We start from the raw sequence: 16,492 nt of genomic DNA, 5'->3' as shown, positions 1-16,492 counted from the left end.
AGCTAGTCCTACAAGCTGATGAGAAGAGAAGAGGACTCTTTCCCTGCATATGCACTAAGAAATCTGCAGCTTACTCTCAATCGTCTTGAGCCAATCATCAGTGTACATTGGCTCGACTGCCTGTGCAAATGTAGGTGGCTTGGTGCTCAAGAAGTCCTTTAGCTTGTTCTATGACAGTATTTGCGGTGGCGATGGTAGTGCCTGATAAGCTGGGGGTGCATGTTGAAGTCTTGCCACGGCCTACGCCAGTCCCTGCATAATCTGAGTCTGCGCAGCCATCATCTGCATTGGTTCCACTAGGTTCCGGTTGGTCCGCCTGTTCCATGAGGGAAACGTGTCCTGGTTGTCGCCCTGGGGGTGAGCATTGGGATTACCGCCTTCAGCGTTGTTCCTGTTGGTGCTAGCATTGTTCGCATTCCTCGTGTTCACCATCTGACGGTTGCCAAGACATGAGATTGGGAAACGAGAATAGGCCAAGGATAGATGAAGCATAACAAAGAACTCATGAGCCAATATATAGATCGAAGATGGATACAACTGCAAAAGACAAACTTTCACATCGCACCAACACACACAAAGCAAACCTAACACACAAGTTCACAGCATCAAAAGCAAATAGGTTCTTTACATCATAAAACAAATGACTCTAAACGGTGCTAAACTGCTACTATGGGAAAACTGCTAGCTCAAGAACAGTTGCCACCCTCAAAAAGGTCATGTGGTGCAACACGCAGAGCGGCGTCGAGGCAGAGCTTCTTGCTGGAGGGAGAGAAGGGCAACTCTGGCTCGGGCATCTCCTCTAGTTCCTCCTCCGAATCATCAGTCATCATAGCCTGAAGGGTGTGAATCATATCCTTTGCCACAGTGAGCCTCAGGTGCATGTCGTCTAGCTCGTCAATGGCTCTATCCAGCTCTTGAGTCAAGGTGTCGATGAGGTAAACCTGCTCCACCAATCTGGTGTCACCCTCCCTGTTGGTGCAGGCAAAGGTGACCTCCAAGCTGTCATTCCTACACTGCGGGTAGAAGCTATATTGGTAGTCTAAATAATGACATGGTACTCTGCGCAGATGACTCAAAGTGCCTGGCAAGCTGCGTCACAGATCCCAGCTGCAAAGGTCTCTTTCAATGCGAGGGCTGAATGGATCATGCACGCCCTATGGCCATCGTCGTCCGGGCGCTTCTCAAAGATGATCACCTCCACCATCCAAGTGTAGCCATGGCTGTTGAGCGGGGTCCTAATTCCCTTGTAGATCGGGACCTCCTGATAGCCCAGACCCTCGAGGATCATCCAAAGCTTGTAAGGGAACTCCCCGTATGAAGTCCAGAAGAGTGGAACTCCACGGGCGGCTGGAATGCCCAAGTAGCCTCTGCGGGAGCTCTAGTAGGAACGAAGCCTCCAACCTGCTTGCGGGGCGTCTGCTTCGTGCAAGCCATCTAAAATTTTGAAAGAGAGAGAGGAATCAGTAACCATTTTACAAATATTTTATAAATAACAACAATAGAAAGGAGGGTAGAAACGACACTGGTAGAGTAAAAGATTTTCATAAATTAGTTTTTGATAGAGATATATCCTTCATAACGACCATTTTTAGATAGGCTTACGTCCTACGATCAACACGACTCTGATACCACCTCTATCATACCCGATTTCAAAAAAACAAACCAAATGCATTCCACATGTATGCCAGGATCAAGTTTCATACATACGGTGACCTCATAAGTGATAACATAACAGTGTCATTACATAACGATAAGATTCAGTACAAAAGGACTCGTAGGTCTTAAAGAAACTACTAAGATAACTCCAGCGGTAGTGGGTCCTCCATCCATCCACAGGCATTGTCTAGGGGTGCGCCAGCCTAGAACCTGTTCTTCAGGTCGAAAACTTCTTTCGCCTAGAATTCAGCTCCATCGACCGGGATGTCCTCGAAGTCCTCATCTTCTGAGCAACATCAAGAGGTTGAGAGAAGGCAAGCGTGAGCACATGGAGTACTCAGCAAGTGTGGGAAAACATGATATGAAGGCTTAAAGCAAGAAAGGCTTGACTCAGGTTTACTGCATCTATGCCATCCTAATATAGCAATCATATTTACTATGTGCGACGACATCAACATTAAAGGAACAGCTAATCGAATTCCATCCGACTACCAGGCTCACCAAATATCCTATATCTAGCTACCAACTCATCAGGGTACCACCACCATACTACCCAAAACTAACCATCCAAGATCCTCACTATTCATGAAGAAGTCCAAGCCCGCTCTTGACCGTGAGCACGACTGATCGATCAGTTTTATACTCTGCAGAGTCTGCACACTTTACTCACGAGTCGTGATCAACTCTTTTGTTGGTACCCGTCGGTACCTTACACACTTTTAAGGTGTGCGCCAAGAGATCACTATAAGGCCTTTACAAGGTGTCTCCAAATCCGTAAACACCCACTAAGTTTTCATCGCTAACAGGGATTCCATCCACTGCAAATGCCCCCTCTTGTGCCACTCAACCGTTCACTGGTGCGTACATAATAAGGAGGATATCGAATTAATTGGCCAGACCGTACCATATAAGCCTCGTAGTTGCGCTGTTATGCCGGGTTACAGGTCCATGAACCGGTCCTTAGGATCCTAAGCAGGTACTTGCACATCACCCAATGCGCACAGAGCATTCATACAAACCAAACTAACCTGTCTACATCCCTATGTTTCATGTTGCTACAAAAGATTACCCAAATCGGATCATGTTGCATAGACTATTAATCAGATTAACATTTATCCCACCCAACTTGACATCACAACTAAACATTTCTTCCCTTGACACTCAACTACAACACCAATGACAAAGATAATCATGGAAAGTACTAATAAACCCTAAACATGATATTCCTATTGACAAAGTATGCAATTAGAAAGTAAAAGACACATTTTCCTACAATAAGATCAATGTGATCAAGGACACTTACCTGCAGCAGCGGGTTGCTCAAACTCTTCAAAGATCTGGTCCTGCAAGCTCACATATTGCTCATCTCCTATAGCAATCGCGGACACCAGAAACAGGCAAGCACAAAATTTAATAACAGTACACTAAACAGAAGCAAAGCGCTATGAAAAGCCTACTAACGGATAGTACTCGCTACCACGATCGCATGAGCGCAAGAATCGCCTAAAACAGAGCTATAACGGAAAAGTTATGAGGGTTTTAAGCTACATGGGCTTTTCTGGAAAAGAACAATGGCTAATTTGTAAAATAGAAAGTTATAGGGCTTATTTGTAAAATTAAGGGACCATTTTGTAAATAAGTAAAAGTTAAGAGGGCTAAAAGTAAAACAATGGTACTAACAGGGGCATAATCGTGAAAATAGTAAAGTTATAAGGGCCTAAATGCAAGATCATCTAATTTCAGAAATTAAAGTATTTATTTTTTTTAATTGAAAAATCTAATTAGTGCGTCAGCAGACTGACTAGGCTCTGGTGGGTGACGTGGCCGACACGTGGAAGGCACGTGGCGCTGACGTGGACTATGAGTGCTAACTGGGATTATGTGACACATGGCCGCTTCCTAGTGGCTCACGAAGGGGTATCCAGGCTTCTAATTGTGGTCGTCCATCTACAAGCGCTCAACCGAGAGCGGTTGGGGGAAGACGGGCGGCCGACGACGACGAAGACTGGCGGCCGACGACGACGAGGAGCGGCGGCACTTACCGGAGCTCGGCGGAGATGGTCGTGCAGTGGCGGAACGGTGTCGAGGAGCGGCTGAGAAGACTTCTTGTGCTCCTACGGTGTCGGTGACGTCCTCAGATGCGACGGGGAGGGCTCGAGCATGGCGGTCAGCGACAGCGGAGCTTTGAGCGGCAACACGGTGACTCTGCGTGATGGGGTTGAGCGGGGATGGGGGAACCAGGAGCACGGTAGGATTGGGCGATATTTATAGGCGCGAGGGAGTGCGGGGCGGTTGCGGGATCGTGGGCACGGGCACGGAGTCATGGGTGACGTTTGGCGACGTGGTTGCAGCACGAGCGCAGGCGCGGAAGGAGCGGAGGGAAGGGGATGATAGGCGGGCTCGAGCGGTCAAAGAGAGAGAGCTGGGGAGTGGGCTGGGCTTCGGCTGGGCCTCAAGAGCGGGAGATGAGCCGGGCCGCAACAAAAGAACGGCGTCACAGGTGGTGGGTGGGGAGTGATTTTGCTCTGCCCACATCCAACCTGATACATTGTCATCCCTAGCTCCGCTTATCTCGAGAACCACAATGATAATGGCTTATCTTGATCAACCTTTTTTGGCACCCAACACGGCCCAAGCACATACACGAACCCAACAATCGGCATAGTGAGGTGACACACTCCCGCCCAACGAGAAAATTGATTCTTTTTGCCATCGCAAAGACATGGCTTTGCTTATTTGTCACTTTTATAGTTGTCTTCATCTATTTGTTACCCGGAAGATCTTTTTTATTTTCTTGTCATTGTCCCATTTTAATTCGTTTTCCTTTTTTTCCTCTCAAACCAAGTAAAAGGATGGATTTGCCCCTGGCTCATCCCAGCCGAACCATATCCGACTAGTCCAACTAGGTCTCCTCTTGGCCGACTCAAGCTCATCCTCTTCCTCTCTCTTCCCAGCAAGATCCCGTTCCGAGCCACCGCTTGGCCCTCCTCTCCTCCCGCCACCGGTCGCTACCCCTCCTCTCCTCCTGGAGTCCTAAAGGGGTATGTGATTAAGCTAGCTATAATATGACTGATAAGGATACAGCATTCATTTCAGCTGTAGTTTTTCATAGGATAGATCGTAGGAGAGGAGCTTGGAGTTTTACCCAGAATGGATTCAATCTGTTCAGTCTTTGTTCTTCAGAAACCGACAGGTGCTACTGACAATACAGGCTGCCACAAGTGACTTGAAGCTGAACTGGCAGACTTGAAAGCAACACTGGCAGGCTGGACTGAAGGAGTCAAACGAACAAGGTGCTGAGATTGGAGAAGCTGAGAGTACAATGACAGAAGAGTAAATTCGAAACGCCCAGTTTGCTGAACTGTTAGCAAGCATCCTCCTTGCTCTTGTTGAGACCTTGTGAGCTCAGTGCACGAGGTGTGTTTGATGTGAACTCATGTAGCAATATTGAATACTCATCTTGCGTATATGATTAGAAGATCAAATCTTGTAACCAGAAAAACAAATCTTGTGTATATATATATGTATGATCAAATGTTGTATATATGACAATATATATGATCAAATCTTGTATTGAATTGTCATCTTGAATTGATACATACATGATCAGAAGAATTATTATGACCACAGCATGACAAGTTGTCGTGCAGCACAACATACATGACCAGGAGTAGGACCCAAAGGCCAGGAGGAGGAGACGGACGCGACGCCTCGTGCCGCACCCAGACCCAGCGACTCCCGCGTATATAGCGCAGCTCGCCTCGCCTCCTTCCCCTCCGCGCCCGCGACTCTCTCGAGTTGGAGTTGGGTTGGACTTGGACTCGATGATCCACCGCACCAATCCCCTCCTCCTCGTCTAAACCCTCGCGCTCGCAGCCCAAAACCCTAGCCGAGACGCCCTGCCGCCGCCGATGGCAGCGGACGCCATCGAGACCATCGTCGTCGCGCCGGCGCCGTCGGCCGAGGACTCCGTCGAAACAAGCATCGCGCCGCCGCCGGTGACCGCGGACACCGTCGAGAACATCGTCTTGCCGCCGGAGCAAACGGTAGTGACGGCGACGCCCAAGCCCTTGACTCTTCGATAGTTTGTTCACGTGCTAAATCCTTTTGGGCGATCGCTGGGGTTTTTGGGTGCAATGCGCTTAGCTAGTTCACGGTTCACCTTTGGTTTGGATTGCTTATTGCGTTGCGCCCTTTTTTTGGGGGGGTTCATCCCGATCATTATCGTCTGATCGAGATGCGTTGTGTTCTAGCTAGGAGATGAACCGGCTTGGAATGTTTCGTTTAGAGATTTGTGTTGCTGTGCCGAGCGTTTAGTTTAAGATTGGTTTTACTGTTCATACTACTATTTTCCCTGGAGCTTTTAGATCGTCAGGTGTCACACACTCACGCACCCAAACGATTGCTTAAGCGTTCGTTTTTGCTACGCTTTTCTAAACCACAATAAACCGGGCTTTGTGTTTCGTTGCTTCAAAATTTTGAATTTGGTGGTAGTCTCTCTCTCTCTCTCTCTCTCTCTCTCAACTTGTTAGCTCTTTGACTGATTATTTGGTTCCTCGATGCTTAGGTCACTGATATGAAGGAAAATGAAACTAACCATTGTTTGTTGGCGCTACCTTCTAACGATAGTGAATCCTATCATACAGTAATTTTTCTCAAACTTATTTCTTCTGTGTATATACAAGTTCTTAGTCCCCAGTTTACCTCTCATTTTGTCACCATTTTTGTTCGTCATTCACGAGCAGCCAGAGGAGGCTGTTCATCCTTTGGGGCATTTACTGGTGGAGGATCACCAGCCATCCATGGTACAGCAGATCATCATATGTCAACACTTAGCATATCACTACTGATCCATCTAGTTCTGACTCGTCTGTAAACTTATTATCCATTTACCCTCGTTTTTTTTTCTTTGCAACATGATCTAGGTTGCTTCTGACAAGGACAGCACAGAAAGTGAGAAACAACCACCACCGCCATGTCCTTCAGTCCAACAGCAAAAACCTATGGTGACAGTCATTTCTGCGTAGCTTAACTCTCAAAATATTACACTAGTTCCTTCTAAAGGGTCACTTTTACCTTCTCAATTATGCTGTGTTCTTTAACTCTTATATCTTTTGGTCCTCAGTTGGGTTGTGCTGGAAATGAGGAAAGTCAGGATGTTTCTACCAGTTCCAGTATAATTTCAATAAACTACTGTCCACCATCATCTAATATCCTGTTGGTGCGTAAGTAAAATCCATCACACTGGTTTTGTTCATCATGTTCTTTAAAACTATTCTGGTGTATTATTTTCATCTCCATACTCTACCGGTTACCTTTTCTAGATTCTGATCTTGATTAGTAGCTGCAAATGACAATTCTCCAATGTCTTTCTTCAAGTTGCCATCATAATTGTGCGTTAGCCAAAAGCTCGCACCTTAATACATTGCCGTTTAGAATTGTATACTTGTGCTGCCTAAACATCTTTCTCTACTGCTATATTTATATTAGGTTGCTTTTGCGGTCAGATCTGATGCATCCTCAATAGCCTTGGTATATTGATGGTCTTTGTTCAAAAGAGTACTGTTTTGTTCTTACCGATGCTATTTTAATGCTTTACTCAGAATTTCATTATTTGCTTAATTTCCTTGCCAACTGCACTTTGGTCATGTCAGCCCTTTTCATTTTGCCTCGTGTAGTCATATTCCTTTTGAACTAGACCGTGTGACCACTTTTATCAAGCTATCGTATGTTTTTGTTGCTTACACTCATAACTTATTTGAACTTACGATGATCATGATTACCGTACAAAGAGGGAGTTGCCTCAGCATTATCATCCCTGGTTACGTATGGAAGATCCATCCACTGAAGTAAGGAACCTCTTTCATGCAATGATCAGATTTGGCTCCATAGTTCATACTTGTTCTCCACTCTTCTAGGATAGGGACACACCCACACCTGCACGCACGTAGGCACAAGCGAATGCTGCAGATATAGTGTTATATTTTTGTTCTATTTGTTGTGCAGGACATTGATGATATTTCTGGCGATTCCCCTACAACAAATGACCAAAGTGATTGTAGTGATGTTGATTATTATTTTCACAATCCAATAAATCGTTGGGATGATCACTATCGATTTATCCATGGAAGAGACAGAAGATATTGTGGCCCTATAAGGAACTTTAATGACCAACGTGATCATAGTGATGGTGACTATAATTTTGACAATCCAATAAATCGTTGGGATGATCGATATCAATTTCCCCAGGGAAGAGGCAGAAGAAATTGTGCAAATTCATGTTGTTGTAATGCTAGAAGAAATCATTGGGATGGTGGTTATCCATTCTTGCCTGGTTTCATAAATCTACGCAACCCCATGGTAACCCATCTATGTTCCCTTTGTATATATAACTATACAAGCCATTATTTTACCATCTCAAAATACATCTGGCTATATACATTCTTCAGTAGTATTGTCATTCAAGGGTTCTTCATGTCTATTTGCAGCCTTCCAACTTCATACTAGACAGTACATATTTCATTATTTATATTTGTGATCCTTGGATATCTGTGATCATTTTTCGCTTTTTGACTGTTTGATTCCACATCTTTCACTTTTTTTTTCTGCCCTAGGCTTCTGTTAATATTGAGCATGGGAGTCGCTGGTCCTCTCCTGAACGAGACCATGGAAAGAAAAGATACAATGTGGTAAGCTGGACTTGTGTTGCGCTTTCATGACTGATACATTTTTCTTTTTGCTCTTGAAATAAAGGTCAAAACAGTTTGTAAACTGATTTTTGTTACTTCCACAGGGTGCCGCACTTTTCAATCCTCATCGATGGACATGTTTTCTTAATTGTATCCTCCAGTGTATGGTTCACACCGTTCCTCTTGTGTTGAAGCTTCAGAATGCCTATCACCCATATCCATGTCCCCGTAAGTAATCTAGTTCAATATGTTTCTTGCAATTCTTGTAAATGTCTTACCGTTCAGCATTATCTTCTCCACATTCTTACCTGGTTTTGTGATTCTATTCGGGATTCTGTAGGTGCTTCCATTGGATTCTGCTGTTACTGCTCGTTAAAACTGCATATTGATGAATCTATCAGGCTTTCCGGAAGTGCTTTCTACCCCGATAGTTTTGTCAATTGCCTGAGTTGTATGTTTGTTCAACCAACCCTTTTATTTTGCTTTGCATAAACTTCCTTCGCTGCGTCTACCTTGCCTTGCTGGTTGTTTTGCATGTAGTGCATATTTCAATTTTTAGTAGCTATGATGTTATGTGCAACAATAATGGTACTACTCACATGAAAAATATCGTGTGGTAACTGGTACTGTAGCAGATAGCATGTTGTTGTTGTGGAGGTTTGGAAGTGATTAAGTTGTTAGTTGCGTAATCTTGTCGGCTTGGTCATCTTACTTGCAATATATACCTCATGATGGTCCATGTAGTCTCATTAGTAGAAACTTTAGAATTTTAGAAATACATACTTGAAATGCATGATTGAAATACACTTCAAAGGGGTAATGATATTTCGAACTGAACATAGTTGTTTACAAATGATCTGTAGCCATATCACCAGAGTTTACGAGTTTCGTACAACAAGACGCGCATGAGTTTCTCCGCTGCTTGCTTGAAAAATTAGATGATGCCTCGGTTGCTCCCATGTCCTCATTGGAGGAACCCTCTTCAACTGAAGAAGGTAGCGTTGCAAAAGAAATCTTTGGAGGCCGCCTAAAAAGTCAGGTGTGCTCACTTATTCTCACTTGTAGTTAGTTGATCCAGATGATCTCCAGCGCCTTACTGTTATTAAAGACTTATATACGTATTTTCCCCTTTTGCTCAGTTGCGTTGTGTAGAGTGCAACCGTTGCTCAGATAAATATGAGCCTTTTCTTGATCTTAGCCTGGAGGTTAACATGGTGGACACTCTGATGGATGCATTTCAATCTTTTACAAAAGTTGAGTTGATTGAAGACTTCATGTGTGATGGATGCCAATCTCGTGTGAACATGGAAAAGCACCTCAAGGTAGAGCAGGCGCCAGAAGTTCTTGTAATCCATCTCAAGCGTTTCATTAATTCTGGAGTAGATATATATAAGATTTGGAACAAGGTCGAGTGCCCGTTAGAGCTGGATATAAATCCCTTCGTGAGCCCCTCGGATGATGTGAGTTCCAGACTTCCAGTTAATTCTAATTTGATTATATTCCCAACCTTATGGCTGATGTGCAATTGTGTTGTTGCATGCAGACATCTCAAAAGTATGATTTATATGGAGTTGTAGAACACCTTGGCCAATATGGCAAGGGTCATTATGTTTGTTATATCCGATCATCTGAAGCTGATTGGTACAAATTCAATGATGATAAGGCAAGAGAATCTATATTTCTATCAGTAATTTTTTTTGTTTCTAAGACGTCGTTCAGTTGCATGGTTCTGACCTTTCGCTGTGCAGGTATCAAGATTTTCTGAGGATGATGTTTTGAATGGTAACGCTTATATTCTTTTCTATGCCAAGCAAGGTTCATCCCCATGGTTCTCTACCTTACTTGATAGAGAGGACAAGGTTCCATTGGATAGTTCAGAACGTTTGGCAGAAGAAGGTTTTAGCGAACTTGCTCTTCTCAACAACAAAGAAGAGGAGTCCACATCTCATGGGCAAGGTGGTCCAGATTACTGCTTAGGTGGACGAGCAGAGGAGAATGAATACATGCCTAGTTTGCCGGACTTCTCCCAACATTTACAAAGAGATGCAAATGGCAATATCTTGTTGGATGCAGTAGATAAACTGGAAGGTTGCGTGCAGGGAGGCTCACAGCGAAAGAATGAGGACAACCGCAACTTACTCCAATTGTCACATAAACACGAAGACAATTACGATCACACGAATTTCTCCCTGCAGGGTAAGTGTGATCGAGTTCCTATGCTAAGATAAGTTTTCTAATATGATGTGTTCATAGTGTTATAGTTGTTTGTTACTTTTTAGAAAGGAAAAAAAAAGTTGTGCTACAGTAGACTTACTTGTCTTTATCTTATGTTCGTTTTTATAGAAGATGAAATCGTGGGTTCTTCTAGAGCATCATCTATCCGGATGTGCACCCCGGAGAAGAAAACAACTGTAGAGTCCATCTCCAATCATGAGTTGAGAAACGGCAACAACGGCACTAGTAAGAGCAACTGCAAACAGCTCTAGTGAGTCCATTCACATATAGTAGGGGTATGAAAACATTCTAGTGTTTGTAATACAGTCACTCACTGATATATATGTACTCTGGTTGCCGTGGATGTTTTAAACATGAGATATGCTCGCGTGCGTGTATGTATTTACAATGCGCCGAGTAATATATGGTCGACAATTGTATTTGTTTTTTAATCAAAGTTTTCACGCACAATCGGGAAGAGAATTTTTTAGAAACGTTTGCATTGCTTCTACTACAACCCTTTTTCTTTTTGCCTTGCTTGACAGGATATATATGTTTTTTAATTTGATATTATACGTGCTCTTGTGCTTGCAGATGGTGGGGAAGAAGGCAGAGGAGGAGGGGGTAAGAAGAGGAAGCGGAGGAAGCCCCCGTCTGCAGATGGTGAATCGAAAGCATCAAGGAGGAAGCACCGCGCCGTGGCAGATGCGAGGCACTTCCATCTGTGTAGGCGGAGAGCGTGGCCGGTTGCTGCAAAATTGAACAAGAGGCCAAGGTAGCTCAGCTGCACCTCCCGACATATCCGCGAAATTGAACGGAGCAGCCTTGAGATTGAGATGTACATATGAACCGAAAGGTCGTGACTAAATACTGCATTTTGGGCATCGATTGTGACTCAGCCCGACCGCCTCTCCGCTTTTAGTTCCGTCCCTCTGGTCCACTTGCTTACCAGCGCGTTTTTATCAATAGCCAATTTACGTCACGATTTCGGTCGTTAATCTCTGCGTCTTAGTTATTCCAGTAGTCGCCTCCCAGCTCTAGTTCAGGACCCATGCATACACCTGCGCTGGATTATGTTTTGCGTTGTCTCCTGTTACATTTGCAGTTGTACGATTTAAGATGGAAGATTGCTGCCATGAAGTGCCAAGATCTGCCTCGGTCTGGTTAAATAGAACGTACTCTCACCAGAGGCCGACCAAGTTTCGCTAAGCAACCAGGTTAAAATTGTAGACACCTACCGTACAGTCAGAACACATGCGTACTAAATACGGAATGGTCATTACAAAGCAAAGGTATACGTTTAGGTACCGTTTGAGTTCCCTCTGAAACAGAAATAAAACCACCGGGAAAACCATTTCTGTTACAACTCCAGGTGCTAATATGACTTTAGCCAGTACAGCATTCACGATAAGTTTTTCTTTTTCTTTCTTTCTTTCCTTTTTCTCTAAGTCTCATTTAAGGTTTTTCGATACCTACAAACTCCTAGACAAATCTGCCGGGCAGGCCAATTTGTCACCCAGTTGATGGGAGAAGCCAGCCACAGAAGAAACGTATAGGAGACTTCACTATAAATTTATACTTAGAGGATCCGATCCTGAAGATCAGTGATGATGTTGGACGCCAAAGAAGTCAACTTCTTTCCGGTTTCCCCAGCCATGTTCTTGAGAGAAGACAGATCCTGAGTGGCCTGCGGAGACAGCAAAACGAAGAGTTAACACAAGTCCGTCAAGGAAACAAAAACCATGCTACTGGAGTGTTACCTGGAATGAGATTCTGTTGATCAAATCTGAAGTACTAAGATTCACATTAGAATTGTTCGCTGGATGGCCAAATAGGTCAGCACTTGATATGGCAGAGGAACCCTACAACGAGGTAAAGTCAGGGGAGTGTAAGATTCAACGCAGTACTAATAAATCCAGTAATTCCAAAGGCAGCAAGCCATGCCAACTACACACTGCACTGCGCCTCTGTAAACACCAAACTTGAAACGGTATAAACAGGCCTGTTGTATCGCGGTTTGTAAACAAGATCACAGCTAAGCTTGTTAATATCAAAATAGTGAGGCAGTAATGCTTACAGAAAACTTTTGGAGAGATAATTGAGCCTCCTTTTCGAAACTGGCTTGATCACCGAAAAACTGAGAGGATGAAATTGACTTCGCATTCGAGAATTTCTGCCTTGCTTCACTACTTTCCTCAACCTGGACATCATTGAAACCGATTATTTCAGACTCCTTGGAACTCATCTCAAGAAAAAGAAAAAAGACTACTTTGAAGTTAGACGTCAACAAAAGAAAATTTAAACAAGGCTACATGGTACTATAACGTATTGTTATGCATATATGAACTACGGAGACTGGCATGATACCAGTAAGAGCTCAAACTGATATTTGAAAGGGCATAATTAGAATGAGCTGGAATATTTTAGGGTTAGCTACATGTTTAAATGCATTGGTAACAAATAGTCTATCAACAAAAGCTTATTGCAGAGTAATCATGCCCAAACTAACATAAAGTAACCAACAATTTGGACATTTCTTGAGCTAGAGAAGCATCAATGACATATGATCACCAATCTTCTGTTACCAGATTACTAAGCAGGAAGGTCAAAGTATTTATATATAACATGCAGAACTAATATTACAAGCAGGGGAGAATTCAAAACAGTTTTAGCTTCAAATGTGTACACCCAATCTATATGCAGATGTGATACGACTATTTTACCACCCCTACATGAATTAAACCTTTTAAACTATTGCGTTACTCAATGGTAAGACTTCAATGTGGACACGTCACAGTGTTTTTGGTCACTAGCTAGCTATTCCATAGCATGTGGCCACAGACTTTGACGACCTAACAGTGGGAATGAACACTCCTGAAAGAACTAGAAGTTGTCGTGTGTTTTTTTTTTTTTTTTTACTCTTAACGCACAGGAGAGTTGCGTGTCATTTCATTAAAGAGGAAGAAAACAAGGTATAACAGAACACCTCACCAAAAAGAAAAAAGAAAAAGGAACAACAACAGAGGCAATAACGCCTGAGAAAAAAACAAGAGAAGGAACACAAACAAACACAATCTCCGAATACTTCTCCCAAAGAGTTCAAATTAAGTGGAATAGTGGAACCTGTTTGGAGTTCTGACTTGGTGCAGACGTACTTACGCAAAATTAAGACAACTGGGGACAGGATTCATCATGTTTCTTTGAATAAAACAATGGTTACCTGCACTTTGGATGAACTGGATGTAGATTTTTTGTGGTATCCACTGTCCATCCCAAATTCAGCAAAGAAGTTCGAAGACTTAGGGGGTGCAACATGTCCAATCATCTGGTTATCTTCTGAACTGCTCCCAGTCCCAGCAGCAGGTGCATTTTCCACATATTCAAATCGGGAAGTATGGGATTTGCTCCTAGTTGTAGTACTCTCAGTCACCGGTGGCAGGACGGGAGCTGGTTTTTCGGGCTTCTGCTCATAGAGGCTTTCATTTGGCTGCAACAAATGGAGAAGTTGTTGGAAAGGAAATCCCACATTACTTAAACAGGCAAGAGAAGGAAACTTGGTCGTTGAAATTTAGTGGGAAACGATAAATATGAGTGAGTAATAATAGCTACTCTTCCTTTTCACTCATTTGGAAGAAGACAGGGAAAACAGATACTGTGACTTGACATCATATGAAGATGAAAAACAGGACCAAAAATGGGGCAATGGGTTCTTAAGTTAATGAAGTTCACACTCCAATGTACACTGCAGAAAGCATACCTTTGATGTAAGCTTCCGCGCACCGAGTCCACCGGTTTTATTTCCAGGCTTCTTCGCACCAATTGACTTCTTGAAAGAATGGGTTGGAGCTCTAGGTGAACTAACAATCTCAGACTCATTCTTCTCGTTTACATTTTCTTTTGATGCCTCTGTCAGCTTGAGATCTACAAATGCAGCAGCTTGATTTGAAGCCTGGGAAGCAGCAACTGGGGAAGATGGCCAACTATTATTCCCATCTTCTGTGGAGCTTTTAGCAACCTCTTTGGCAAGCAACTGCCGGTACAAGTCAGCAGCTCTTGAAGTATACTTTGCTTCAATTTTCCCACCATCTGTCCAACCATGCTGATTAAAGAAAGCTTGTGCACGGTTATTTCCTCCATAAACCATCATTTTTAACTGCTCTTGAGTCCATGAATCCAAATTTGTTGACCTGCATACCAGAGCATTTTTTTCAACATTAATTGAGGCATTTGATGTACTATTGGATAAAGTAATAATTATGTTAAAGAAATACATCAAACTTCCCAAAGGATAAGATGTTAGGTGGTCAGGATCAGAAGGAAAAGCAAGTCAGTTGCAAAAGATGAAGACCTATCTGACAAAGAATAGCATTCAGGCAAACTTAGTCAGCTTGGACAGGAGCTCATATTAAATACTGTATGTACTTAAAATCAGATAGTCAAACATGCTAAGTCTGTGATACTGATGTCAGTCAGGATCACCATCACCATACAGGAACTTTAGAACTGTATATCGCACCAAACAGTTGTAATTACACTGCAAAATCACCGAAAAAACAAGAATGTAGCACCAAAACTAGACCTTGCCCCTCATGCACAGCATAGATTGCGTATCAATCCGTATATGCGACACCATATTACAACATACTTTGGTATCACAGATCACATGAAACCTAAACTAGCGTGACAGGCAAACCAGAACACACAAAATTGAAACACGTATATGTAAAATCCCTAATCAGGCAGCTAAAAATTCAGATTTCGCATTCATATAATATTATCTGTATATAAAAAAGGCCCTCTTCTGCATACACACACGTGATCGATCGGTCAAGAAGTGCAGAAGATCAGTAGCATTATACATATAGTGAACCACGGCTACATTATACGTGGACGGGTGTGAGATGAAAGAGAAGCAGGTGGGATGGGGTGAGTGTGAGGAGACCTGGTTACCTGACGAAGGAGACGTGGACGCCGAGGCTGCGGTGGACGGCGGAGCAGTCGATGCAGAGGAAGACGCCGTAGGTGACGGACGCCCACGTCGGGTTCTTGGCGTTGCAATCGAAGCACATCTGCATGCATGCGCAAAGCATCGTCACCGCCGGAAATTACACGGAGAAGGAAAAAAATCACACACAGAGCAAGCGAGAGAAAGCGCGATCAATCTCGAATCCAGAATGGAATCAAACGGGACGAGATGATCAGCCCCTAAAAACAATAGGCAAGGAAGCGCACCTTGTTGTCTGATTTGGCGTGGAGCTTGCGGAAGACAGCGCTCTTATCGGCGAAGGCCTCCGTCGCCGCCATCGCGCCCACCCAAAGAGACGACGCAACCCAACCCGATCGAATCGAGGGAACCGCTCCGCACCGGATTAGAAAACTTTTACACCTACTCGATCGATGGATCGAGCGAGAGGAGATGGAAGGGAAGGGAAGGGAAGGGGGTGCAGGCGAGGAGGAAGAGGAGGAGGAAATGGTGGACGGTGTTGCCCTCGCCTCGCCGCCCCTCCGCCTTTGCGTGCGTGCGTGCGTGCGTTGCGTCTTCCGATGGAAGCGACTTCACTTTTGGGCCGTTTGTTCCGTCAACGTGGGCCCTCTATAGCTTTGTTGGGCCAAGACAATCTGTTGAGCCTTTACGGACCAGAAGCCAGTCTGGTGTACTTGGGCCTTTTTCAGGCGAGAATCAACGAAATTTTTTATTTTTGTATTTTTAAATCAAAAATTGTAAATATATACTTCCATTTTGAAATTTTACTATTCTATACTTCAGGGTGACAGGCCTGGGCGACGAGGCCTTGTGGCATCCACGTTTGTCCGTTTTCACTCAATCAACGGGCGATAAGTTTTTTTATTTAAGGGCACATCGGTCCTCCTATTAAGTATAGTGTTCACTTCATTCGTTTTCTACCCATGTAAAAAGAGAGGAGAAGGGAGGA

General features: G+C 43.8%; 2 protein-coding genes across 2 annotated transcripts; one reads left to right on the top strand and one right to left on the bottom strand.

Moving 5' to 3' along the window:
• Positions 1-6,394: 6,394 nt before the first annotated feature.
• Positions 6,395-11,696, top strand: LOC133907972 (ubiquitin carboxyl-terminal hydrolase 19-like). Its single transcript, XM_062350115.1, has 14 exons — positions 6,395-6,461; positions 6,582-6,662; positions 6,782-6,877; positions 7,449-7,505; positions 7,663-8,016; positions 8,271-8,345; positions 8,450-8,573; positions 8,686-8,796; positions 9,209-9,384; positions 9,485-9,805; positions 9,889-10,008; positions 10,094-10,541; positions 10,689-10,805; positions 11,154-11,696. The coding sequence occupies exons 1-14, from the start codon at positions 6,459-6,461 to the stop codon at positions 11,336-11,338; spliced, it is 2,268 nt and encodes a 755-aa protein (XP_062206099.1). The 5' UTR covers positions 6,395-6,458; the 3' UTR covers positions 11,339-11,696.
• Positions 11,697-11,818: 122 nt separating this feature from the next.
• LOC133907707 (probable ADP-ribosylation factor GTPase-activating protein AGD8) lies at positions 11,819-16,085 on the bottom strand. The gene is made up of 7 exons (XM_062349776.1): positions 15,792-16,085; positions 15,510-15,628; positions 14,317-14,746; positions 13,780-14,046; positions 12,637-12,759; positions 12,320-12,421; positions 11,819-12,246 (listed from the first exon to the last, which is right to left on the bottom strand). The coding sequence occupies exons 1-7, from the start codon at positions 15,861-15,863 to the stop codon at positions 12,139-12,141; spliced, it is 1,221 nt and encodes a 406-aa protein (XP_062205760.1). The 5' UTR covers positions 15,864-16,085; the 3' UTR covers positions 11,819-12,138.
• Between the last annotated feature and the right edge of the window lie 407 nt (positions 16,086-16,492).

The sequence above is a fragment of the Phragmites australis genome, chromosome 24, assembly GCF_958298935.1.
Source record: "Phragmites australis chromosome 24, lpPhrAust1.1, whole genome shotgun sequence".
In the NCBI taxonomy this organism is placed as follows: domain Eukaryota; kingdom Viridiplantae; phylum Streptophyta; class Magnoliopsida; order Poales; family Poaceae; genus Phragmites; species Phragmites australis.
The sequence above is the reverse complement of the archived record's forward strand: the minus strand, read 5'-3'. Positions and strand labels throughout refer to the sequence as shown.